Source organism: Lepisosteus platostomus, chromosome 5, assembly GCF_059453375.1.
Source record: "Lepisosteus platostomus isolate fLepPlt1 chromosome 5, fLepPlt1.hap1, whole genome shotgun sequence".
NCBI lineage: Eukaryota > Metazoa > Chordata > Actinopteri > Semionotiformes > Lepisosteidae > Lepisosteus > Lepisosteus platostomus.
Window position 1 is genome coordinate 2,363,474 of NC_142615.1, and position 26,452 is coordinate 2,389,925.

At 49.9% G+C, this 26,452-nt stretch overlaps 3 protein-coding genes across 4 annotated transcripts; 1 reads left to right on the forward strand and 2 right to left on the reverse strand.

Moving 5' to 3' along the window:
- Window positions 1–3,159: 3,159 nt before the first annotated feature.
- LOC148662432 (uncharacterized) lies at window positions 3,160–8,266 on the reverse strand. Its single transcript, XM_088632137.1, has 5 exons — window positions 8,072–8,266; window positions 6,823–7,173; window positions 5,964–6,098; window positions 4,615–4,655; window positions 3,160–4,042 (listed from the first exon to the last, which is right to left on the reverse strand). Exons 1-5 carry the CDS (start codon window positions 8,109–8,111, stop codon window positions 3,992–3,994), a joined length of 618 nt encoding a protein of 205 aa, XP_088488263.1. The 5' UTR covers window positions 8,112–8,266; the 3' UTR covers window positions 3,160–3,991.
- Window positions 8,267–10,311: 2,045 nt separating this feature from the next.
- Window positions 10,312–16,813, forward strand: LOC148662433 (uncharacterized). The gene is made up of 5 exons (XM_088632132.1): window positions 10,312–10,428; window positions 11,900–12,271; window positions 12,695–12,835; window positions 14,634–14,674; window positions 15,565–16,813. The coding sequence occupies exons 1-5, from the start codon at window positions 10,386–10,388 to the stop codon at window positions 15,679–15,681; spliced, it is 714 nt and encodes a 237-aa protein (XP_088488258.1). The 5' UTR covers window positions 10,312–10,385; the 3' UTR covers window positions 15,682–16,813.
- Window positions 16,814–18,810: 1,997 nt separating this feature from the next.
- Window positions 18,811–25,773, reverse strand: LOC148662434 (uncharacterized). 2 transcript variants are annotated; one of them, XM_088632094.1, is made up of 6 exons: window positions 25,528–25,773; window positions 23,639–23,698; window positions 22,736–23,056; window positions 21,165–21,419; window positions 20,475–20,519; window positions 18,811–19,865 (listed from the first exon to the last, which is right to left on the reverse strand). In XM_088632094.1, the coding sequence occupies exons 1-6, from the start codon at window positions 25,556–25,558 to the stop codon at window positions 19,432–19,434; spliced, it is 1,146 nt and encodes a 381-aa protein (XP_088488220.1). In that variant the 5' UTR covers window positions 25,559–25,773; the 3' UTR covers window positions 18,811–19,431. The 2 variants fall into 2 exon arrangements, with proteins under 2 accessions (XP_088488220.1, XP_088488219.1); XM_088632093.1 differs by lacking the exons at window positions 20,475–20,519; window positions 23,639–23,698; window positions 25,528–25,773 and having other exon boundaries at window positions 22,736–23,099.
- Between the last annotated feature and the right edge of the window lie 679 nt (window positions 25,774–26,452).

Genomic DNA, 26,452 nt, shown 5'->3' on the forward strand with positions numbered 1-26,452 from the left:
TCGCTGAGACCCTACATTGGGACTGTGCGTTTTGAGGTTCCCGGATGTCACCAGCCGTAGTAGGATGTCGCCCATGTGATTACCAGGTGTTGGCCACTGGAGGCCGCCAAATACGCCGCCTCTTCGACTCGTGAGAAGTGGCTGAGATCGTTAATCGCGCTCACCTGGACTCACTGATTGGTGCACACAGTGAGGGAGGAGTGCGCGTTTTCACAGGCGCTTCTGAGGAGCTTTCCCGAAGCAAATGATCTCCGGTTGAAGGTCTACCAGCTAATCACACCTGGTCAAGGTGATTTTGGGCTCTTTCGCAGTCTGGGCAGATGCTGTTTTTTTTTTCCAAGCTGTGTCTTGAGCCTGTGACTTCCAGTCTACAGGACAGTGGGGGTCAGTACCCGTTTTATCATTCTTCATGCTGAATTAGTTCTGATTTTTCAGGATAGTGTCAGTGAAACGGATGCTGATGGTACTGAGAATCGCCTGGTGTTTCCCAAAGCCCTGAGAGAGAATCTGTCTCCTTAATTCAAGTGAACTCCTCGCATGTATACAGTGCTGTATATATTGAGAACACTTCTCATCTCCCACTGGAGTCCAGCCCCACCTCAGAGAGAAACACGGTGATTGTTCTGCACCAGCAACCCCACCTGGGAGATGCACAGCGATCGTTCTGCACCAGTGACCCCACCTGGGAGACGCACAGTGATCATTCTGCACCAGTAACCCCACCTGGGAGATGCACAGCGATCATTCTGCACCAGTGACCCCACCTGGGAGACGCACAGCGATCGTTCTGCACCAGTATCCCCACCTGGGAGACGCACAGTGATCGTTCTGCACCAGTAACCCCACCTGGGAGACACATAGTTGTCGTTCTGCACCAGTATCCCCACCTGGGAGACGCACAGGGATCGTTCTGCACCAGTGACCCCACCTGGGAGACGCACAGTGATCATTCTGCACCAGTAACCCCACCTGGGAGATGCACAGCGATCATTCTGCACCAGTGACCCCACCTGGGAGACGCACAGCGATCGTTCTGCACCAGTATCCCCACCTGGGAGACGCACAGTGATCGTTCTGCACCAGTAACCCCACCTGGGAGACACATAGTTGTCGTTCTGCACCAGTATCCCCACCTGGGAGACGCACAGGGATCATTCTGCACCAGCAACCCCACCTGGGAGAAGCACAGCGATCAGTCTGCACCAGTGACCCCACCTGGGAGACGCACAGCGATCATTCTGCACCAGCAACCCCACCTGGGAGACGCCCAGCGATCGTTCTGCACCAGTAACCCCACCTGGGAGACGCACAGCGATCAGTCTGCACCAGTAACCCCACCTGGGAGACGCACAGCGATTCTCCTGCACCACTGACCCCACCTGGGAGACGCAGAGCGATCGTTCTGCACCAGTAACCCCACCTGGGAGACGCCCAGCGATCGTTCTGCACCAGCGGCCCCAGCTGGGAGACGCCCAGCGATCGTTCCATCCCAGGACACCTGTATGAACAGAAACCCAAGCACTTTTGTAGGTGTCCTGGGATCTTTAATGAATGATGGGGTGTAGGACAGAGGCAATAGTGCCTCCTACTGGCCCCCAACTACATCCACCTGTGAGGACTTTGGCCGGTCTCGCCTGAGCTCTTGCACGCGAGTTGTTATTGGACTGGTCGGCGGCTGTGAAAGCACTCCCCGACACTGAGGGTGAGCAGGCGGTCAGTGCGTCCATTTATAGCCGGACACGGGCTCAGTCCCCAGCTGGGGGTTGGGTTGCGAGGGGCGGGCAGGTGTCGAGAAATCAGGCGCGCTCTCTTCGAGAAGAGACGCGGCCTCTCGCAGGAAGCGGCTCGGCGGCTTCGGCGGCGCAGAGAAGGCTTGCAGACATCTCGGCTTCGGGACCCGCACCCCCTCGTCAGGAAACCCGTGGTTCTCCGATGCGTTTCGGCGGCTTGATTGAGGGGAGGGGGAGGGGTGCTGGTAAACCGTTCATTTCAGCCGAAGTACAGCTATGGGGAGGTTTAACGCGTGCTTAATATGGCCAGCAGCCACATCACCCTGTAACTCCCCACTGGCAGCCCCACTGGAGCCCAGCAGGTGTGAGCCTGGCCAGTACCTGGAGGGGAGACTCCTGGGAGAGGTGTCATGGGGACCAGCAGGGGGCGCTCTCACCCAGCTCACAGCCCACTGGAGCCCAGCAGGGGGAGCCTGGCCAGTACCTGGAGGGGAGACTCCTGGGAGGAGAGCTGAGGCTGCTGCTGGAGGAGGTGTGAGTGGGGCCAGCAGGGGGCGCTCTCACCCTGCGGTCCGTGTGGGTCCTGATGCCCCAGTATAGTGACGGGGGACACTGGACTGTAAACAGGCGCCGTCCTTCGGATGAGACGTCAAACCGAGGTCCTGACTCTCTGTGCTCATTAACAATCCCGGGGTGTCTCTCGAGAAGAGTAGGGGTGTTACCCCAGCGTCCTGGCCAAATTTCCCATCGGCCTTTATCAATCATGGCCTCCTAATAATCCCCCTCTATAAATTGGCTTCATCCCTCTGCTCTCCTCCCCACTGAGAGCTGCTGTGTGGGGAGCGTTCTGGTGCACTATGGCTGCCGTCGCATCATCCAGGTGGGGGCTGCACACTAGTGGGGGTGGAGGGGATCCCCATTACCTGTAAAGCGCTTTGAGTGGAGTGTCCAGAAAAGCGCTACAGTATATAAATGTAAGCAATTATTATTATTAATTATTATTAACCTTCTTCAAAGACCTCTGCGGGCAAATGGTGTCTCATTTCACCTCCGAGGGCCGCGATCTCCCCCTGCGTTCTCAAAGAAGGGTTTGAGAAACCGATTGAACATGAGAACGAATGGCGACAAGCAGCTGCAGGTCACTTTTTACGGGACAGCAAACAGTTTTTTGTTGTTGGTTTTTGTTTTGTTTTGTTTTGGTACGGAGAGATTCATGCAGCGAATAAAACATTTAAAAAAAAGGCTTATTGGTGGCACGAGAGGGTTTTTTTTTTCTTCTGCACCAGCCGGAGGCGCAGAGACCTCTTCCTGTGTGGTTCTCTCCTTCTGCGATTGTTCTGCTGAAAAGCCGCCCTCTTTCCCAGCACTGCGTTTCTGATGAAGTCTGCTCTGCGGGCGCTCAGAACCGAAAACACCACGACTCGCAGCGTGAGACCGGAAAATGATTTATTATGGTTGTTGTTTTTTTTTTTTAAACTGAAACCAAAGAGCTTTGACATCGCCACACAGGACAGTGCATCAATCCTTCTGTTGGCGCTCATAAGCCTGCTTCTTGCACGCTGTTCTTTTCGGCGTCGGTCCGGCGCTCGGACTGACTGCCCGCTGGAAATATAGAAAATAATAATAATAATAATAATATCGCGATTTGAGCCTGACGTTGAACACAACCGTTATAACCGTGCGATCGATCCCGCTGCTAAAAATAAAATACAACTGCAAGTCTGCTTAAAGATCATGTAGGTATTGTGTGGCATTTGCGCTATCAGGTGATGATCACCCAGGGGATCTGCACATGGCGATGACTGAACATCGCGTTTGCACGTTGGTATTGCACATTACCAGTAAGAGCGAGGCCACTTTCTCAGAATTACGCGAACACATGCCGTGCGTGTGATCACCCCCTCCTTCATGATAACAGCACTGCACTTCCGTCGGGTGCAGAAGCCCGTGTTTTCAGTGGGCCTGGGCCGAGCCGGACCGGTGCCCGTCGCGATCATGCAGCTGAACGCGCCCCTGAGCTGATCAAGACGTGCCGCCGGCGCGCGGTGTGTGTCGTGACTTCACGCGTGCCGTGGGGTCGGTGCTTCTGGCGGGCAGGCGGACGGAATTAAAACACTTTCTCAGCACAACGCCAACAACAACAACAACAACAACAACAAAGCGCTACACGCAGAGGCCCGGACCGGGTCCGGCTTGAACCCCAGGTGCTGCTAGCGGGGGTCTCCTGAGGCCGAAGTTTCTCAGTTCCTGGGCCGCCGGGGCTAAGAGGCGAAGTTGAGGTTTTCGGACTGCTCCCGGCTGGTCTCCTCTGCCTGCGGATACACGACACGGGGCGTCAGGGCACCGGGTCTGCCAACGGCGGTTCTGGGACTTCTGGCGGCTTATAGACCAGTGCGGTCATTTAAGGAGTGACTCCCAGACTGTACTGGAACTGTACTGGGCTGACAGGCTGCCCTGCTGGGAACCCAGTGGCACGTTGATGTTTATTTCTCCCCCCTGCTCGGAAGTTGAAGATCTTACTCGCCTTTGGGACTGCCGCATTACGAGATGCGAAAGCTACAGGACTAATCCTTTCTACTGGAAGGCGATCGTCTGCGAAGGCTGATCTAATCCCACTCACCGCTGACGGTCCGATTGGTCAGGTATGCACCAGTACGGACCAGTTCGGTGACCGAGAGCTCGGCTCAGCAGTTCTTGGGTGGGAAATCCCCGCTTTTTGCTAAACGTTTCTATTGCGTCCTCTATGTAAATGTCAAACTGAGGAGTTGCGTAGTTATCGAAATTTAAATCCGTGTTAATTTGCAGAACCCCTGCGAACTCATCAAAGTCGTTCAATATCCTCAATTCCATTAACGGCAACTGAGAAGGTTTAAATGGACAGTACCCGCACAGCGATGCCATATTGTCCCCTTCTCTTCGGAATACCTGTTAATGAAAGATTTCAATTGTTAGGATGCACTCTGGAATCCATACGGCCTGCATTTTCACCTTCAGGATCAACGGGCTCTCCTGCCTCACTCACGGTCACCTGTGCTGTGCTTACTCTGGCCTCAGTCTAGGTCTGAGTATATGAACTATGTACCCTCTCTAGACTATTAAACTAACAGAAGCCTGGCACGTTACACTGGCCTTGACCCGCCAGTGTGTGTGATCTGTGGCCAGGCTCACATCTGTGTCCAAATTCACATCTGTGTCCGGGCTCACATCTGTGTCCAAATTCACATCTGTGTCCAGGCTCACATCTGTTTCCAAGTTCACATCTGTGTCCAAGCTCACATCTGTGGCCAGGCTCACATCTGTGTCCAAATTCACATCTGTGTCCAGGCTCACATCTGTGCACAAATTCACATCTGTGTCCAAATTCACATCTGTGTCCAAGCTCACATCTGTGTCCGGGCTAACATCTGTGCCCAAATTCACATCTGTGCCCAAATTCACATCTGTGGCCAGGCTCACATCTGTGTCCAAATTCACATCTGTGTCCAGGCTCACATCTGTTTCCAAGTTCACATCTGTGCCCAAATTCACATCTGTGGCCAGGCTCACATCTGTGTCCAAATTCACATCTGTGTCCGGGCTAACATCTGTTTTCAAGTTCACATCTGTGTCCACGCTAACATCTGTTTCCAAGTTCACATCTGTGTCCAGGCTCACATCTGCTTCCAAGCTCACATCTGTCCAGTGCGCAGCTTGTGTCCAAGCTCGCATCTGTCCAGGCAAGCAGCTGCCCAAGCCAGCAGGGAGCATCTCTCCCTCAACCCGCAGGGGAAGGCAGAACTCCCGCAGGACAAGAGAACCAATCAGACCTCTCAACGGCTGCCACGCCCCCACTCTCCTGACTACTGAAACCCTCTCCACAGCGCCTGCCTTGCTCAGTGCCGGGTGTCACCCGGCGAGCTCGACCTCTGCCTTTCCTGCCGGCGCTTCCCTCGCGTGTGTCTCTCCTGGTTTTCGAACAGCGGCTTACCTGCCGGGATCACGTCTTCGGCTCGCTGCCCTAAAAGCGCTCCGCTCCGTGACTTGCGTGACGCGAGCTGGCGTCTGGCCAGGCCAACATCTGCTTCCAAGCTCACACCTGTCCCATGCCCAGGCTGGCCAGCTGAGCTGACAGCTGCTGGGGAAACGGACAGGTGGTCTCCCCCTCCACCCCACCCCCCACCCCGTCATCGCACAGACAGCGCGGATTTGTGAGCGGCTGTCGCCCAGCGGAGAGAGGAAGAGGGGCGGCCCCACCTCTCCCGCGGAGGAGGATGAAGAGGACGCAGCAGGACGAGGCCAGGGCGGACAGGGGGACGGCCGACAGCAGCACGATCAGGCAGGGCAGTCCGATTTCGGGGTGCTGGGGCTCCCTTTCCTTCTCTAGTGATCCTAAGCAGACATGACAAGGGTCAGTGTTGTTCAGATTCCAGGAGAATGACTTAATGATAGCATCACCATGCTGAAATGCAGATGCCGGTCATTGTTTTAGGTTTCACGTCTAAACTGACCTTAATTGGGAGATAAGAGTCTGCTACTTGGATACGTACACATAAACCAATAACTCTTCCCTCAAGAAAGTGAATTTCTTTTCAGTTTTACTACCACAGGGACAGAAGACCAGTCACAAAGGAGAGGAGGCATTCAACTCGCCTAGTTACTTTGGTCATTAGTAGTTAATTGATCCCAGGCGCTCACCCAGCTGTGTCTGGAGAGAAGCCAGGGTATCGGCTTCAACCACAGGGCTGGGCAGCCTGTTCCCCACCCCCACCCCCCTCTGTGTACAGCAGAGCCTCCTGTCCTGACTGGAGGAGCTCACCCAGCTGTGTCTGGAGAGAAGCCAGGGTATCGGCTTCAACCACAGGGCTGGGCAGCCTGTTCCCCACCCCCACCCCCCTCTGTGTACAGAAGAGCCTCCTGTCCTGACTGGAGGAGCTCACCCAGCTGTGTCTGGAGAGAAGCCAGGGTATCGGCTTCAACCACAGGGCTGGGCAGCTTGTTCCCCACCCCCACCCCCCTCTGTGTACAGCAGAGCCTCCTGCTCTCAGATTTAAATGCATTTTGTTTTACTTTTCATTGACCTGTGCCTCCACGAGGCAAAAGCGTCTGTGCTCACCTGTTTGCAGTCTGGTGCCTTTTCCTATCTGGATCTCTCCTCTGTCTCTGGCGGCGCAGTAGTACAGCCCCTGGTCTGTCTCTGTGACGTTCTCAATCCTCAGATCAGGAGAGTCAGTGGAGGGGTTCAGCACCAGGCTGAAGCGAGAGTCCAGTTTCTTCGTGTAGCTGAACGGGTCCTTTCCTGGGTTCTTGTTGGCTAAAACCACCACGTGCAGCGTGTCGTCTGGGCGCTGGATCAACCAGGTGGTCTCATGGTAGAGCTGATGGTTGCAAGGCAGGGTGACGACGTCCCCAGCTCGGACGGCCATCAGCGTGGAGCCTTTCAGATGGCTTTCTGCTGTGCAGGCACCTGGTGCGATTGGAGAGCGGAAAATGACTTTTCTGGGTCATATCAGAGGAGGGCGGGGGATTGGTGGGGGTGAGGGTGGGCATGGCGACAGGGTGGTGCAGGGGTCAGCATCGCTGCCTCGCAGTGCTGGGTCCCTGGGTTCAAGACTGGACATGGAGAGCTGTCTGGGTGGAGTCTGCATGTTCTCCACGTGTTGGCGTGGGTTTCCTCCGGGTGTGTGTGTGTGTGTGTGTGTCCGTCCTGTGAGGGAGTGGTGTCCTGTCCAGGGTGTGTGTGTGTGTGTCCATCCTGTGAGGGACTGGTGTCCTGTCCAGGGTGTGTGAGTGTGTCCTGTGATGGACTGGTGTCCTGTCCAGGGTGTGTGAGTGTGTGTGTGTCCTGTGATGGACTGGTGTCCTGTCCAGGGTGTGTGTGTGTCCTGTGACAGACTGGTGTCCTGTCCAGGGTGTGTGAGTGTGTGTGTGTCCTGTGATGGACTGGTGTCCTGTCCAGGGTGTGTGTGAGTGTGTGTCCTGTGATGGACTGATGTCCTGTCCAGGGTGAGCCCTGCCTTGTGCCTGTTGCTTGCTGGGATGGACTCCAGCTCCCCTGTGACCCTGGACTGGAGAGAGCTGTCAGAGACAGGACGGATACCAGAGGAGACAAAGTCAGCACTCTGCTGCATCAGGAATCAGGATCACCACCTCTGCAAACGACTGCTGATCCACAGCTTGACAGCCTGACCACTATTCAGTGTCACTGCCAGGACCAGATCTCGGTTTCCCCGTCTTCAGAACGCGAACGGAATCGCCCTCTGGGGCCCACGCGCGCTGAGACACACCCACGCCCCAGCTCTGCCGTGTTTCTGTCAGGAGTGGGGGCGGAACGAGGGACCGGGCCAGGCCGGGGGGGTACTCACAGAGCAGGAGCAGAGCAGCTCCAAGGTTGAGGTCTCCCATCTGGGACGGGGGACGGGGCTGATCAGACAGCTGTGAAAGAACGGGTCCCCTTGAGAACGCTGGTCGTGAGACAGGTCTGCGTGTGCGTGTGTGAGAGAGTGTGAGAGAGTGTGAGAGTGTGTCTTGAGGACTGGAAAACGAAAAGAGGCTAATGAGATGAGTCTGTTACATCAGTCCGTCAAAAAGCCCTCCCCCTCCTTTAAAAGCAATTTTCGCACAGAGTGCACTTCTAGAAGATGTGTCGCTCACCGGAAAAAAAAAAAAAACAATTGCATCTTAGTGAAGGTGTTAGTTGTGTATAATTCTAATGACCAAAACAAACTGCATTTTTAAATAAATGTGTACTATATATACTATATAAATGAGTATGTACTATATATACTGTAGTACTGTATATGTGTGTACTATAATATGGAACTATAATGGCAGAAAATGAACAGGTGGAAACATACCACATGAAAAACTGTTTTTCATGTCTGTGCTTCTGAGCTAATTGTGTTCGGGTTTATTGTTTTTATTGATTTGTAATTGTTATATTCGCTGTTTTCCAATAGAAGGGACAGGGGAGATTTAGGTCCTGCAGGAATTAAACGATTCTGCTACCCAGGGGCCCAAGACTACTCTGAAGGATACATAACATTTAAAATGTTAAATCTCTCTGCTTATGGGTGTCGCCGGGGGGGCGGGCGAGACAGTACCTGTCGTGAACGCTAGGTGGAGGGTGTGCAGATCCACTGCGTGTCAGCGTCTGCGACGCGCTGTAAGGAAAACGACGGATTAGTTTGCATGTTTTATGAGGAAATGCGTCTTTGGGAATTCACACAACAGTGCCTTTGTTCAGTGTTTGCACATTTGCCGATTATACGTTGACTTCCAGCAATGTTCGTGTTGATCTACCGCTGATATAGACACCTCTGAAGCTTGCAGAAGAAACGCGTATGCATTTCTGATCCACTGTACCGGTAAGAAAGACAAGGTTCAGATCTCAGAATAACTCTCGTTGGTGTTATTCCTTAAGGTACGGCTAGCTAATACAGTTTAGGTGATGGACATAAACACAATCCAGTACGCGGAATGTACAGTTTAACCGGAATGTAGTCTAGCTTTCCACATATACTATGTAAATAGTTTTAAAAAAATCTCTTATCAGATGTGGGTTTGAAAGAGGAGCGCACAGACACACTTGAAGAGCTTTTCCGGAGCTTCAGTTAATATGTATTTGAACTAACTATTAAGTTTGATTTCCTTTTTTTTTTAAAGTCCGATTGTTTTACAGATTTTCCTTTTTTGATTTCTGTCAAATACTGTGTTAGCTATGGACCTACTGTAAATGGTCTCAGTGTCCACTGTGTCCAGGTCTGTACAGTGACTGGACTGATCTCTCAGTGTCCACTGTGTCCAGGTCTGTACAGTGACTGGACTGGTCTCAGTGTCCGCTGTGTCCAGATCTGTACAGTGACTGGACTGATCTCTCAGTGTCCACTGAGTCCCGGTCTGTAACCCCACTGACTGGACTGATCTCTCAGTGTCCACTGTGTCCAGATCTGTACAGTGACTGGACTGATCTCTCAGTGTCCACTGAGTCCCGGTCTGTAACCCCACTGACTGGACTGATCTCTCAGTGTCCACTGTGTCCAGATCTGTACAGTGACTGGACTGATCTCTCAGTGTCCACTGAGTCCTGGTCTGTAACCCCACTGACTGGACTGATCTCTCAGTGTCCACTGAGTCCAGACCTGTAACCCCACTGAATGGACTGGTCTCAGTGTCCACTGTGTCCAGGCCTGTACAGTGACTAGACTGGTCTCAGTGTCCACTGTGTCCAGGTCTGTACAGTGATTGGACTGGTCTCAGTGACAGAGACAGTGTCCACTGTGTCTCAGGTCCTACAGGTTTGAAGACTGTAGAAACTGAGACCAGTCCAGTCACTGTACAGACCTGGACTCAGTGGACACTGAGACCAGTCCAGTCAGTGAGGTTACAGGCCTGGACACAGTGGACACTGAGACCAGTCCAGTCACTGTACAGAACTGGACTAAGTGGACACTGAGAGACCAGTCCAGTAAGTGGGGGGTGAACTGGCCTCAGCCTCAGCAGTGACCGCAGTGACAGTTGAACCTCCCGTCCCCGTCAACTGGGAAACCACGAGCCTATCAGACAGTCCTAACCAGTGCCTCAGCCCCAGACCAAAAAAAAAAAACCAAGTTCTCTTAGCTCAGCAGTGTCACCAGCTTTCAGTTCGCGTTTCTCCCACCCTGCTCGACAGCGGCTCAAATGGCGACGCTTTACATAAAGGCTTCTCTCTTCTTCCTCAGCTGTGAGTACCCATAGCTTCGGCTTCTGTTGTGATCTTCCAGATGTTAAATGTTGTGCTTTGCCAGACAGAGATCTTGCTTTCGCCTTGTGAAGTGGGACAGTAGTGGTTGGGGGCTTTTCTTTTTGGTTCGATTTGTTTGAAAACCCTGACCTGGGATCCCTTCAAGCTCACAGCTTCCCCAGCTGAAGTTCCCCTCCTTTTACTGGCAGAACAAAACAAAAAAAATTAAGTTGCTTTCTGTTGTTCTGGTACCGATTGTGATTGATCCATGGCTCTGGGCAAGTGGCGTGTGGTACTTTGGTAGCTGCATTCGAGGAACTGAATTATTTTGAGGAGTAAAGAACTGAGCTTGGAGGTACAGGAGGCTCTGCTGTACACAGAGGGGGGTGGGGGTGGGGAACAAGCCGCCCAGCCCTGTGGTTGAAGCCGATACCCCGGCTTCTCTCCAGACACAGCTGGGTGAGCTCCTCCAGTCAGGACAGGAGGCTCTGCTGTACACAGAGGGGGGTGGGGGTGGGGAACAAGCCGCCCAGCCCTGTGGTTGAAGCCGATACCCCTGGCTTCTCTCCAGACACAGCTGGGTGAGCTCCTCCAGTCAGGACAGGAGGCTCTACTGGACACAGAGAACGCATGACATCGTCAGATCAATTAGCTTTTAACTACTAAACTGGCTAGACGCACCAAATGGTTCCTCTCCTTTGTGATCATTGCAGTATTGATCTCGTATTATTATTAACGAGGCTTGGTCATTAACGAGCTCTTATCACTTACAGTATGAGATGAGACTGACCTGAATACTCGAATCATGCAGCCCCACAGTTAAGAGAATTTTCTTGAAACCAAAACCTGATTTTGTTGTCTGAATTCTTTAATTCTATACCTGCCGCAAATGCCTTGCAAGGCCCTAAGCAGGGACCAGTGAAAAGCTAAGAAGCCTTTTTCTTTTTGTGAAGTTTCCAAAGCTTGTCATGCACCGTGGTGGCAAAGAGATGCCGTGAGAGACATCGACATCTTTATCTCCTGCTTATGCGATTAAAATTGTGTCTGTAATGCACATAAACCACTTGATACGCCGTAGATTAATTAAAAATGTCAGAAAAGGTGGAGAAAAGGCCCTAGATTTTCCGTCACAGGATAGTAATGCATTTTCTGACATCAACACTGGATGTTTTATGTAAATATTTTAGGCCGGTCAGGTAGTTTACAGGTATTTGCTCATTGACTCCGGGATTGATAATTCCCCTCTTCCGAAGCTGAATTTCGGAAGGTCTTTATTGAATGTCGGCACCTCTGGCAGTGAAGAAGGTTAGTAATTAATGGAGCGAAAAGAGGCAGTCATACCTACCCAGGCAGTAAAGCTCTTCATTCGGAAGGGTGTCCGGTCTGAATTCAGGTCAGGGGCCGTGTCTGTCTTGGGATTGTGTGAGATAATACAACGTCATTTTCCTTTTTCCTTATATCGTCTCTGCAGGCGCTGGTGCGTGGGGCTGCAGTGTCTCTGGAGAAACCGTGCTGAGAGCCGGACTCGGGGACACCGTCACCCTGCCCTGTGACCTCAGACTCCGACACGAGACCACCTGGTTCATGCTTCGGAACGGGACCCTGTCTGTGGAGGTCTTAGCCAATAAAAACCCAGGACAAATCCAGACGCGCCCCTTCAGCTACGTGAGGAGACCGGACTCTCGCTTCAGCCTGGTGCTGAACCCCTCCACTAACTCCTCCAGTCTGAGGATTGAGGGGGTCACAGAGACAGACCAGGGGCTGTACTATTGCGCCACCAGAGACAGAGGAGAGATTCACATCGGAAAAGGCACCAGCATCCATGTGGGTGATAGAAATAGAGGTGAGAACAGACCCTTTCTACCTATTTGCTACGGAGGCAGGAACCTTTGCACATTTCAGGCCATGCAGTAGCCTGTATATACAGGGCCTTGTAATAGTGTTCAGCCCCTTGACCAATTCTCTCATTTGACTGAATTACACACCCCGCCTTCTCTGCGATATTTCTAAGCACTGAAACTCGACATGAATTATTTTAATGTGACGTTGTTTGACGTTAGAAAGTATTCTCAAGGCAAATAAAAAGCTGAAATACGCTGCCAAGGGGGTCTGAACACTTGTGCAAGGCACTGTAGAGGGGAAAATAATGAGAACATTAATGACTGAACAACGGCCTTTTTTTTATAAGTCAGTGTTACGCAATTAAAAAAAAATAGGATGCATTATTATATCCAACCATTATCCCTCTGACTGGTATAATTCTTAGAATTGTTATCAAAGGCTGAATGTCCGAACATCACCAGACCGTCTGGAATCGACTGGCCATGCCTGACCATCCTGGTCGTGACTCCCCCTCTGTCCACCCTGCTGACATCATGCTGCATCTTCTGTCTCTTTTACAGACCAGGTATGTCACTGTATGCAATACTTCAGATACCTGCATCTAGACTGAGGGCAGAGCACAGCAGGAGTGAGAGCAGACAGTGAGAGATCAGTGTGAGACAGTGAGAGTGAGATCAGTGTGAGACAGTGAGAGTGAGATCAGTGTGAGACAGTCAGAGTGAGATCAGTGTGAGACACTGACACTGACACTGACAGGGAGAGTGAGATCAGTGTGAGACAGTGAGAGTGAGATCAGTGTGAGACACTGACACTGACACTGACAGGGAGAGTGAGATCAGTGTGACATTGACACTGACAGGGAGAGTGAGATCAGAGTGAGATACTGACAGTGAGAGTGAGATCAGTGTGAGACACTGACACTGACAGGGAGAGTGAGATCAGTGTGAGACAGTCAGAGTGAGATCAGTGTGAGACAGTGAGAGTGAGATCAGTGTGAGACACTGACACTGACAGGGAGAGTGAGATCAGTGTGACACTGACACTGACAGGGAGAGTGAGATCAGTGTGAGACAGTCAGAGTGAGATCAGTGTGACACTGACACTGACAGGGAGAGTGAGATCAGTGTGACACTGACACTGACAGGGAGAGTGAGATCAGTGTGACACTGACACTGACAGGGAGAGTGAGATCAGTGTGAGACAGTCAGAGTGAGATCAGTGTGAGACAGTGAGAGTGAGATCAGTGTGAGACACTGACACTGACAGGGAGAGTGAGATCAGTGTGACACTGACACTGACAGGGAGAGTGAGATCAGTGTGAGACAGTCAGAGTGAGATCAGTGTGACACTGACACTGACAGGGAGAGTGAGATCAGTGTGACACTGACACTGACAGGGAGAGTGAGATCAGTGTGACACTGACACTGACAGGGAGAGTGAGATCAGTGTGAGACAGTCAGAGTGAGATCAGTGTGAGACAGTGAGAGTGAGATCAGTGTGAGACACTGACACTGACAGGGAGAGTGAGATCAGTGTGACACTGACACTGACAGGGAGAGTGAGATCAGTGTGAGACAGTCAGAGTGAGATCAGTGTGACACTGACACTGACAGGGAGAGTGAGATCAGTGTGACACTGACACTGACAGGGAGAGTGAGATCAGTGTGACACTGACACTGACAGGGAGAGTGAGATCAGTGTGACACTGACACTGACAGGGAGAGTGAGATCAGAGTGAGATACTGACAGTGAAAGTGAGATCAGTGTGACACTGACAGTGAGATCAGTGTGAGAGTGAGATCAGTGTGACAGTGACAATGACAGTGAGATCAGTGTGACACTGACAGTGAGATCAGTGTGAGAGTGAGATCAGTGTGACACTGACAGTGAGATCAGTGTGAGAGTGAGATCAGTGTGACACTGACAGTGAGATCAGTGTGAGAGTGAGATCAGTGTGACACTGACAGTGAGATCAGTGTGAGAGTGAGATCAGTGTGACAGTGACAATGACAGTGAGATCAGTGTGATAGTGACAGTGAGAGAGAGAGCAGTGTGACAGTGACACTGAGAGTGAGATCAGTGTGACAGTGACAGTAAGAGTGAGATCAGTGTGACGGTGAGAGAGAGATCAGTGTGAGTGTGAGATCAGTGTGAGAGTGAGATCCGTGTGAGACAGTGACACTGACAGTGAGATCAGTGTGAGAGTGAGATCAGTGTGATAGTGACAGTGAGAGTGAGATCAGTGTTTCACACACAGCCGAGACAGTCTGGGTGGAAGAGAGGGGTAACTGTGTGTACAGCGCAGAGAGAGGAATGGAGGGATCTCTCTCTCCCGTCTTCTGAGAGTCTGTTTTTCTCACCAGGCCGGCTGCAGGACAGAAAAGGACACCGAGGCGTGGCGCAGGTATTGTGCCTTCAGGTTTTGTCACAGCTAGCGGAATACAGGTGCCATTCGAACTTTCTGCGCAGGGTCCGTTTGACATGATTCCAGCGCACATTTGGAAGCTGACGAAGCTGTTTCACACGTCCTCACCTGTAAACAGCACGTTCTTCCATCAGATCACAGCCTGGCATCGAAGCTGAATGGTTGTGTGACACAGCACCATTATTAATATCATAATAATTAATAGCTCCTCGCACGTCTAGAGCTCTTCTCTGGACCCTCCACTCCGGGCTCTTCCCAGGTCATGGGGATCCCCTCCACCCCCCCCAGTGTGTACCCCCACCTGGATGATGCTCCAGTCCTCTCACACACAGCAGCTCTCAGGGGGATGGAGCCAGTTCAGAGAGGGGGGTGATTAGGAGGCCATGATGGGTCAAGACCAGGGGGGTATTTGACCAGGACACTGGGGTAACACACCTACTCTTCTCGAGAGACACCCCGGGATTGTTAATGAGCACAGAGAGTCAGGACCTCGGTTTGACGTCTCATCCGAAGGACGGTGCCTGTTTACAGTCCAGTGTCCCCCGTCACTATACTGGGGCATCAGGACCCACACAGACCGCAGGGTGAGAGCGCCCCCTGCTGGCCCCACTCACACCTCTCCCAGGAGTCTCCCCTCCAGGTACTGGCCGGGCTCACACTGCTGGGCTCCAGTGGGGCTGTGAGCTGGGTGAGAGCGCCCCCTGCTGGCCCCACTCACACCTCCTCCAGCAGCAGCCACTGGCCCAGAAAATAAAAGCAAGACTCCGATGCCCTGGAAATAAGGCTCAGGGCGCGAGTCCCCTGCAGAGGCACGAGACGCGTCTTCCTCGCTCGTCTCCTGAGCCCAGCCTCTGTGTGTGTGTCCCCAGGGGAAGGGACGGCAGCAGGACGTGTACGAGATCATGAGGCCGGCCGGGGACCGAGAGGCCGGAAGCGGGCGGGGCGATCTTCTCCCCCGGCCGCGAGCCCGGAACCTGTCAGGGTGAAGCGGCGCTTGTCTTCCCCCTCTCCTCCCGCCTCTCTGCCTGCCCGCGCCCGCTGTGCTGTTTCACAGGAAGCTCTCTGAGGCTGGGGCTTCGGGGGGATATGAATAGAAGAGTGGTCGCGCCCTGCCCCACCTCACTGCTCTGCTCTTGATGCTCCCCCGCGGGTGGACCAGGCACACCTGCAGATCTGAGGGGAAATGCAGCCCAACGCGCTTGTAGGTCGCAGCTTCATTGGCTTGTCTTGTTTCCGGCTCATTTGTGTTTCCTAATCCGTATCTTGTTTGTGCTGGGCAGTGGAGGGGCAATGGACCGAAAGATCTGAAGGAAAACGTGTTGTTTAAAGTGCTGACCAAAGCTTGGACGAGCTGGTGGTGCAGGAGTCTGCATGTTCCTCCCTGGTCAGTGTCCTGTGATGGACTGGTGTCCTGTCCGGGGTGTGTGTGTGTCCTGTGATGGACTGGTGTCCTGTCCAGGGTGTGTGAGTGCGTGTGTGTGTCTTGTGATGGACTGGTGTCCTGTCCAGGGTGTGTGAGTGTGAGTGTGTGTGTGTGTGATGGACTGCTGTCCTGTCCAGGGTGCGTGCGTGCGTGTGTCCTGTGATGAACTGCTGTCCTGTCCAGGGTGTGTGAGTGTGTGTGTCCTGCGATGAACTGGTGTCCTGTCCAGGGTGTGTGAGTGTGTGTGTCCTGCGATGGACTGGTGTCCTATCCAGGGTGTGTGCGTGTGTGTGTGTGTCCTGTGATGGACTGGTGTCCTGTCCAGGGTGTGTGTGTGTGTGTGTGTGTGTGTGTGTGTGTGTGTGTGTGTGTGTGTGTGTGTGTGTGTCCTGTGATGGACTGGTGTCCTGTCCAGGGTGTGTGTGTGTGTCCTGTGATGGACTGGTGTCCTGTACAGGATGTGTGTGTGTGTCCTGTGATGGACTGCTGTCCTGTCCAGGGTGTACCCTGCCTTGTGCCTGTTGCTTGCTGGGATAGACTCTTGGTCCTTGTCAACCCGGAAATTGAAAAAAAATTGGATGACTATTCAATAATTTTTGAATGAATGTTCAGTGGTTGTTCAAAATGTATTTAATTTATGTCACACAACTTCAGATCTTCTTCTTGTCATCATTAAATTTGTAATTTCACCTGCAGTGTCTACCTCTTGCACTGTGTTTATTAATTTTAATGTTGCTGTTCGGGAAAGATCCCAGCCCTCTGGACACAGATATCGCTTGAATCAGGAGATTCAGTCAGACTTAACCTGATTGTTCTGCGATATTTGTCCACACCGGGAATGCAGTAGTTTGGAAGCTGCTGATGTGTGGACTGTCTACATTCGCCAGCAAACCGAAATGAGAAGCGAATTCAACACAGCACACGGAGGTGCTTTGCAGACCCCCTGCGTGATGTACTTCTGCACTGACAGGAAGCCACAGCCTGTATCCTGTGCAGTAGCTCAGCTCTGTCAGCCCTGCAGGTGATGCAGATAGAGGCCACACACACACTCGCATACACTCGCAAGTGCACACACACACACTCGAACACTTGCACACACTAATGCACAGACTCATATACTCACACACACACTCATAAACGCACACACAAATGAACAAACACACACATTCACATACGCACAACGCACACAGACTCACAAATGCACACACACATTCACACACACACCAGTTTGCAGTAAATCAGAGCATCACCTGCAAGAGCTGAGAGTACAGTACTGTGAATTGAGTTAGCAAATGAGACGTGAACTCTGGACTGCCTATATTTGTCCCATCTGCCTTATTTTCTACATTGTAATTTATTTATTTTTTAGGCACTTGTCTCAAAAATAAAAGCAAGATACTGGCGTCTACTGTTGCCACTCACAAATCTCTCAAGTCATGAGCACTCTTACTGACGGGACAACCCAGCTCGTCAGTCCATCGGTGTTGCTTGGCGTAGAGAGCCACCTACTGGCCCAACAACACCACTGCAACAGGAAACTGGTTTTCCTTACAGCAGGGCTGTCCGTTCCTGCTCCAGTTTAAAACTGGTAACAGGGGGCTCAGAGGAACAGACACTTTTGAAATTAACACACAGGTCAATGAAAAGTGAAATGAAGGGCTCTTCTTTGCACAGAGGGGGGTGGGGGTGGGGAACAACCTGCTCAGCCCTGTTGTTGAAGCCGATACCCGGGCTTCTCTCCAGACACAGCTGGGTGAGCTCCTCCAGTCAGGACAGGAGGCTCTTCTGTACACAGAGGGGGGTGGGGGTGGGGAACAAGCTGCTCAGCCCTGTGGTTGAAGCCGAAACCCTGGCTTCTCTCCAGACACAGCTGGGTGAGCTCCTCCAGTCAGGACAGGAGGCTCTTCTGTACACAGAGGGGGGTGGGGGTGGGGAACAAGCTGCCCAGCCCTGTGGTTGAAGTCGATACCCTGGCTTCTCTCCAGAAACAGCTGGGTGAGCTCCTCCAGTCAGGACAGACAGGGGGCTCGTCTGTACAGCCACTTGTTTGGGACATTTTACTTTCCTATGCTGTGTAAGTACATTAATCGTACAAAGTAGAGTCTAAGGCCGTGCTGAATCCTTCAGCTTTCACAGGTGTCAGTCTGTGGTCAAAGATCACATTAAAAATCCAATATTGTTAAAACATTTATTAGACCTATTGAATAAATGAATTAGAACACGGTCTTGGGAAAGCCTACGTTAGGTATGGAGGTCATCATAAGGGGGCCGTTAATTGCTATGATGGGTTAATATTACATTTATAACCACTGGTTACCTGAGATTAATACTTGCCACTACTTCTTGTTGACTTCGGTCACTGGCGCTGCGCTGATTACGTAAACTAAAGTAATCCAATCGGGCACCGAAAAGCCCATTTAGCTCCGCCCCCTTGTGCTCGCCGGACTCCTCTGACGTCACAATCCCTCGCCGGTGCTCATAGATCATGTGTTCATAGACACGTTATAATTAATAATATTAACAACGAGAGTCTCCTGCTCAGCTGAGACCTGAAGACTCTTAACTGGGGTCTGACCTCGCCGTGGGCCATGAAGTAGCCGGGTTTTCAACAGACGGGTGTGTTTGAGGCGCTGAAGTTGAACCTCGGAGGCGGCTGACCGGCGTGAGCAGTGAGTATCCGGACACCACCGAAAACACTTAAAAAATATATATTTATGCATAAACAATAACGAAAAGTACAATACAAGCAAGAGTCCATATAACATTTCAAAACATCGTCAGGGGTACATATAACAAAATACATTCACATCATGAAAAAAGTTTTAACAAATTATATAAAGATGACGTCCGCGCCACTTTCAGCATGGAATAAACCTATTACTGTAGAAATAGTCGTTTACATCCATTTCAAAATGCTCAAACATAGGATTCTTCCCAGACCACGTGCCGTTATAATAATTAAATGTATTACAAACGATATTTTAGTATTGTTTTCGATGGGGCTCGAGCTTAACATAACATATTTTTCTTTAAAACAAATATCAGTATTTGTCTCTTTTTTAATATAAGTCTGCAATTAACATAACCACCACCGGATGTTTCAGGGGTGTAACTGTGCGTGATGATTGTTATAAAATAACTGTATTTAATTAATATGAATTCTAATACATGTTCTCTATATATTGAAGATGTTTATTTCAATACATCTGGGATTGAATTAGGAGCTTTTCTGACTGACTAAAGACACTTGCTAAATATATTAAATGAACTTTATAAGGCCAAAGCAGTACAGTACAAAAACACATTTATGTCCTCAGTTAAAGAGCACAGAATGGCCCGGGTTCTGGGTGGGTTCCCTGTGTGAACTGGGCTGCAGTACCAGTGACAGAGCTGACGGAGTCTGACAGACACGCTGAGCAGGAATGAGTCCCTTCAGGAGCCCCGAGTCTCTGGATTCCTGTCTGTCCTCAGTGTAATAACTCACACTGCTCCTCTCTCTCAGAACTGGAGGGTCTGTGTGCTGGGCAGTGTCCACACTGGGGTCAGATGGTCCTGGTGCTGTAGTATGAAGAGGATCAGACTCTGGGGCTCCCTCATCCTTGTGTCCTCCTGGTGGTGGTCCATCCTGCAGATTCCTCCTCCTCCTCCTACACCACCAGATCCCAAATCCTGCTGCTGCTGCCAGAACTACTGCAGCTCCCAGGACACCTCCTGTCACACCAGTAGACCTGTCTCCCTGGTCAGAGTCTGCAGGGAAACACAGCAACAGTAACAGACTGGTCTACTGCACTGGGACTGGAGCTCCTATTGTAACAGACTGTTCTACTGGACTGGGACTGGAGCTCCTATTGTAACAGACTGTTCTACTGCACTGGGACTGGAGCTCCTATTGTAACAGACTGGTCTACTGGACTGGGACTGGAGCTCCTATTGTAACAGACTGTTCTACTGCACTGGGACTGGAGCTCCTATTGTAACAGACTGTTCTACTGGACTGGGACTGGAGCTCCTATTGTAACAGACTGGTCTACTGGACTGGGACTGGAGCTCCTATTGTAACAGACTGTTCTACTGGACTGGGACTGGAGCTCCTATTGTAACAGACTGTTCTACTGCACTGGGACTGGAGCTCCTATTGTAACAGACTGTTCTACTGGACTGAGACTGGAGCTCCTATTGTAACAGACTGGTCTACTGGACTGGGACTGGAGCTCCTATTGTAAGACTGTTCTACTGCACTGGGACTGGAGCTCCTATTGTAACAGACTGGTCTACTGGACTGGAAGGAAACCCTTCTACAAACCAGTACCTAATTTTGCAATAAGGCTTAAATTGGGGGAAAAAATGAAAAATTACCTTTATAACCATGATGTAGATTTTGTTTGTCTGAGTTGTCTGACACTAAATATGAACAGAAGAAAGATAAATTGATTATTTTCTGTTTTCACTTTATTTCAAGATATGAGTGTAAAAGGAGGAAATAGTTTCAAGTTCTTGAAGATCTAGCAGATCAAGCAGAAGTTGAGAAGCTGCACATCTTTCTGAATTCTGTTCTAAGAGTCAATAACCAAAATTGGACTGATTAGTGATGTTTGGAGTTTACATTTCACAAACATGGGACTACTACTGCTACTACCACTAAATCTTATTTATGAAGAGCCTTTCCAAACCCCAGGATGCTGAATGCAGCTTAAAAGTCATGTTACTGTATTTGGTTAAAGGATATTTCTTTATTCTTCGTTATCACTAGTCATGTGCTTTAGTTCTGACAGGAAAGGGGCCTAATTCTGGACATACAGAGACAGTAGAGTTTTGGATTAAAATCGATGAGAGTCCTTCTCTGAACTGTATTCAATATCTCTCTGTTGCACCTAAGATTTTGAGTCAACCTCGAGTCTTTCAACACCCCAATATAACATTTCCATTCTCAGCTGTAGACAGGACCCTGACTTTATTTGATATACTCTGTTCAACTCTGTCTCCGTTGTAATTTAAGAGCTCAAAGCTGAGGAACAGGAGAAATGAGAGTGTAGGAGCTCTCCTCACCTTCGACAGTGACAGTGACAGTGATGACACTGATGGTCCTCTTGGTTCTCCTGTCTCTCACAGTGTAGATGCCCTGATCAGCCTGTGTGACTCTGTGTATGATCAGGTATCCCTCCCGCACTGAGACACGATCTTGTTGGGTGTCTGAGCTCTTTAGATAAACCACAGTGTTGTGAAACAGCACCTCCACCTCATCATCAAACACAGGGACTGAGAGATCTCCTCCAGACACTGCACTGCGGTTTTCTGTCCGAACTGAAAGAGACAGACGGAGTCACCATGAATTTCATCTCACTTCAAAGAACAGAGAAGAGGGTCACATCCCAGAGGACAAGGATAGAAGAGGTTGGATATAGAGGAGGCTGTGGCCTTTTGAATTATTGTGCTCTAAATCTAGTCGGGTTAACAAAACCTCAACATCCTTTGCCATCGTTTCGCTCGTAGGATGACTGCTTTCTCATCATGTTAAAAGACAAATTAGGTGCTGAAACCAGGATTTGTTTGTTTTTAAAGGGGCAAGTTTTCTGAATTACAACTCTATTCCTTTTTGAAATATTGGGTTTTCTTGTTTGTTAAGTGCTGTCCTGCAGAGACTCACACTTCAGTTGCCTATAATTGATCATTTCTTAAAATAACAATCAACTGATTAATAATTCCATTAGGGAGGGCACGGACATGTTAGGACTTTGCTAATTAACTATGGTACCTCCCTATTATGTACAAAGTTCAAATGTGCTCCTGTTTAGCAGTAATGTAATCAATGTTTTCAGGGCGCATGAGCACACAGTACCCATGGAGTTGGTGCCTACAACTGGATGGAACATTTGTTGACATTATCTGTACCTCAGAATATACGATTTATGTGATCGGTCTTGTTTCCCTGCACATCCAGGAAAGATATCTGCAGGTCTAAATGTTTAAATCTTCAAAGTCCTGCAGGCCAAGCAGGTGGAATTCTGTTTTCTGAAATACAGATCTGGAATCAAACCCAGAGCCCCAGCAATGCTGACCACTGTGCACCTTAAATGAACTAGATGAGCACACATGTCTCTCTCTTGTTTGCGAGTTGTGTAACCACATAAAACCGTTTCAGTAACTGATTCAGGAAGTGATGAAGGGACAGTGTGCAATGCTGTATAAGATTACTGTTTGATTTTTTTAGAATATCTTTAAGAAAAAGAAATGTAACTAAACTGGAAGTGGTTGTTTAAAGTTTGTTGTTCCTGTATTGGCAGTGGAATGAATGAATTTGCAGGGGCACTGTGCTATACTGTGGTCCAATCGACAGGTTTGGGGTTTCTACAGATCTCCAAGAGCAGAGCTGGGAGCAGCAATGTCTCGGGTACCTTAAGACCAGAGCACTGGTCCAGGGCTGTTTCGGGGCTCAAACAGGATGTTTAATTGGATTGATGAGGACTGGGTGCAGTGGGGCAAACTGTCGGGCAGCCTCATCCTCATCCTCACGGCCTCACAAAAATGTGAGCTGTGGTTTCAAGATTTATTGTATGACGTGAGCCTGTATGTTCAAAAGGTGATTCGTGTTATTAAAGATAAGTATTGGAATGTGTTACCTGTCACAGTGAGTCGAACGTCATCGAGAAACTGCAGTTGATCATGGTTCCCTCTGTAATAGCACTCGTAGTAGTCTTCATCTGAGAACTTTGTGTTGTGGAGGGTGAGAGAGAAGTTCCCCTGTCTGATCTTCTCTCTGGACACCTCAGCTCTGCCCTTATAGTCAGGGCCAGGATACTGTTTCCCACTGGAGACATCAAGCACTGGTCTGTGAGGAGTCTTCCAACGGATTCTGAGCTGCTCCTCAGGGATTCCAGTAGCCCTGGTCCCATCACAGGCCAGAGTGACCGAGTCACCCAGACGCACCGATAGTGGGAGCGCTGAGGAGACAGAGACACAATACAGCATTATACACACATACACACCCTCACAGACACACACTGGAGAGAGAGACACAGCAACACACCTAGACACCCCCTCACAGACACACAGCAACACAACTAGACACCCCCTCACAGACACACACTGGAGAGAGAGAGACAGCAACACAACTAGACACCCCCTCACAGACATACACTGGAGAGAGAGAGACACAGCAACACAACTAGACACCCCCTCACAGACATACACTGGAGAGAGAGAGACACAGCAACACAACTAGACACCCCCTCACAGAGACACACTGGAGAGAGAGAGACACAGCAACACAACTAGACACCCCCTCACAGACACACACTGGAGAGAGAGAGACACAACTAGACACCCCCTCACAGACACACACTGGAGAGAGAGACACAGCAACACAACCCCTCACAGACACACACTGGAGAAAGACACCCCCTCACACACACACACTCTGGAGCCCCTTACAGATGTGTCAGGGTCACCCAGTCTGGCAGCAGGTGCTCTTGTTGACTCTGGCCTTGAGACCTGAGCTCTCAGCTCTGTGTGACTCTACTTACCCCCAGGACAGCAGGAGACACAGAGCAGAGTCAACACCCTCCACATCGTCCAGCCAGACCCTAGAACACAGAGCTGTTTTAGAGTTCAGTGCTTCACTGCCTGAAGCCTGTCTTCAAACGTGATATAAAAACACTGACTTCTGTTAAATGATGGGTTTCTGTGTGATGCATTTTTTCTGTTACCTATAGACAGTGTTACATTTTATAATATTTAATATCTTATACAATATATCCATCGGGGCCGCTGGTGTGGAATAAGTGAATCTCAGGGCTGTGTGCTGTACTGTAACCTGAGCCTTCAGAGCTCTCACGGACCTCGGGGTGCACAGGGTGACACCCCAGGAGTGGGGGACAGCAACTGAAACATCTGATCCTACTGAACTCCATTTTAATGGTCCTGCCACGATTATCCACAGTAAATACATGACACTGAAGTAGGCCTGCAAATCACCATTACTGCAGGCAGTGTAGATTAATTAATTATCCATCATGATAACCTGAGAGTATTATGGAACCTACCAGTATTATGGAACCTACTGATCTATAACTTCTCTTTGTTTCTGTGAATTATTTAGTTCTTTATTTGTGTTGGATAATTAATAGTAAAATATTAAATCCAGGTCTAAAGGAAATGTCATACACAGATTCAAGAAACCAAGTGTTTTCCGTTTCACAGAAGGTGTTTTGATAGAAATTCTGATAAACCCCATGCATAGCAGTGAATGAAGAACACGAGGAACAACTGCAAGTGTTGAGGGATTAAGAAGTGTGAGGCTCTTCTGTACACAGAGGGGGGTGGGGGTGGGAAACAGGCTGCCCAGCCCTGTGGTTGAAGCCGATACCCTGTCTTCTCTCCAGACACAGCTGGGTGAGCTCCTCCAGTCAGGACAGGAGGCTCTGCTGTACACAGAGGGGGGTGGGGGTGGGGAACAGGCTGCCCAGCCCTGTGGTTGAAGCCAATACCCTGGAGCTTCTCTCCAGACACAGCTGGGTGAGCTCCTCCAGTCAGGACAGGAGGCTCTACTGTACACAGAGGGGGGTGGGGGTGGGGAACAAGCTGCCCAGCCCTGTGGTTGAAGCCGATACCCTGGCTTCTCTCCAGACACAGCTCGGTGAGCTCCTCCAGTCAGGACAGGAGGCTCTACTGTACACAGAGGGGGGTGGAGGTGGGGAACAGGCTGCCCAGCCCTGTGGTGGAAGCCGATACCCTGGCTTCTCTCCAGACACAGCTGGGTGAGCTCCTCCAGTCAGGACAGGAGGCTCTACTGTACACAGAGGGGGGTGGGGGTGGGGAACAAGCTGCCCGGCCCTGCTGTTGAAGCCGATACCCTGGCTTCTCTCCAGACACAGCTGGGTGAGCTCCTCCAGTCAGGACAGGAGGCTCTACTGTACACAGAGGGGGGTGGGGGTGGGGAACAAGCTGCCCGGCCCTGCTGTTGAAGCTGATACCATCAAGACACAGCCGGGTGAGATTCTGGGATCAACTTGCTAACTCTGGTAGTTAGCTTATGACCACTTTTCATTTGTAACCTTATGCCCTTACCGTTTAGTTTAGTTAGCTGCGTATAATTTTACCTAAATAATTACAGGACGTTTTTTATTGTCCCTTAAAACCGAATTTGTGATATATCACATTTGAAAACAATGTAGTGAAACGATCAACCGCGATTAACTGATGGTGTCGTTGTAAAATGGCGAGTCGTGCTACGAACAGGGAAGTAAGTCAAAGTGAAACTAAAGGTTTTGTACAATTTACAGCGCCCGTTCAACCAAAAGGAGCGAAGTACATCTAAAAAAATATAGCTACTTTCCCAAAACCAAAACGAATATGCAGGTACTATTCTCACGTCAGCCCAGATCAGCGCGAGATACTGTAGGAAGTGACTCACCTTCTGTGTCACACTCTCCAGTACTAGACATGTGTATAAAGCTGTATGGCTTGTTTCGCCGAGAAAAACGAGAAAACTCCCCTTTACTTTAAATTCATCAACCCGAGTTTTTCTTCTTCTTTTTATTATTCTCTAATTTCCAGTACTTGAAATCCTGCTGTCGCCCGCACTGGTCCGGACTTCTCCTGGGACAGTGAAACCGGGGACTTCCCCGTCCGGGGGACGGTGCTGAGCGCAGAGGCGCAGATAAGGAGTTGATGATTATGTTTGGTTTTATTTGTTAGAGCAGTATATACTAGTGTTTGTTTAGTGTTGGTTTGGAATGCTGTAGTTGTGTATTAAGGACTGTTATAGCTCTGGTTCTTGAAAAACTCAATGATTTAGACAATCTTAGAGTTAGTTATCTGCTTTTGTGTGTGATGTCTTTTTCAGGAATACCAGAGGTTCTCGAAATGCTGTAAAAAGAAAAGCGTTTTTTTTTTTAAGTGAGCGCTGGGTTTTATTTTATACAGGAAACGCATGCGTGTTGAAACACTATTTAAATTATATAAATGAGAAATAATCAAGCAAGGAAAACATGATCTATGTAAAAAAAATACAATTTGATCACATGATTTTCATCATTACCTCTGGTGGTTAAAGGTTTTTTTTTCTGTTGTTTTTTTTTTCTCTTCTACCTGTTTCTGATCCTCTGGTTGTAGTTGTATTTGTAAATTCTATACGTTTAATTAAAAAACAAAAATCATTTTTAAAAAAACGAGAGAAAACCGTTCTTCCAACGCGCCTGCGCGGCTCGGGTGTTTTCCAGTGTGGTTTCCTGGGCTGGACGTCACACTGATCTTGCAGCTGTCGCTCCTGAGCTGGGCCGGGATCTGTGGGGGGACGCTAAAATGTTTTAATGTTTTTAAAACATTTTTAAACCCCT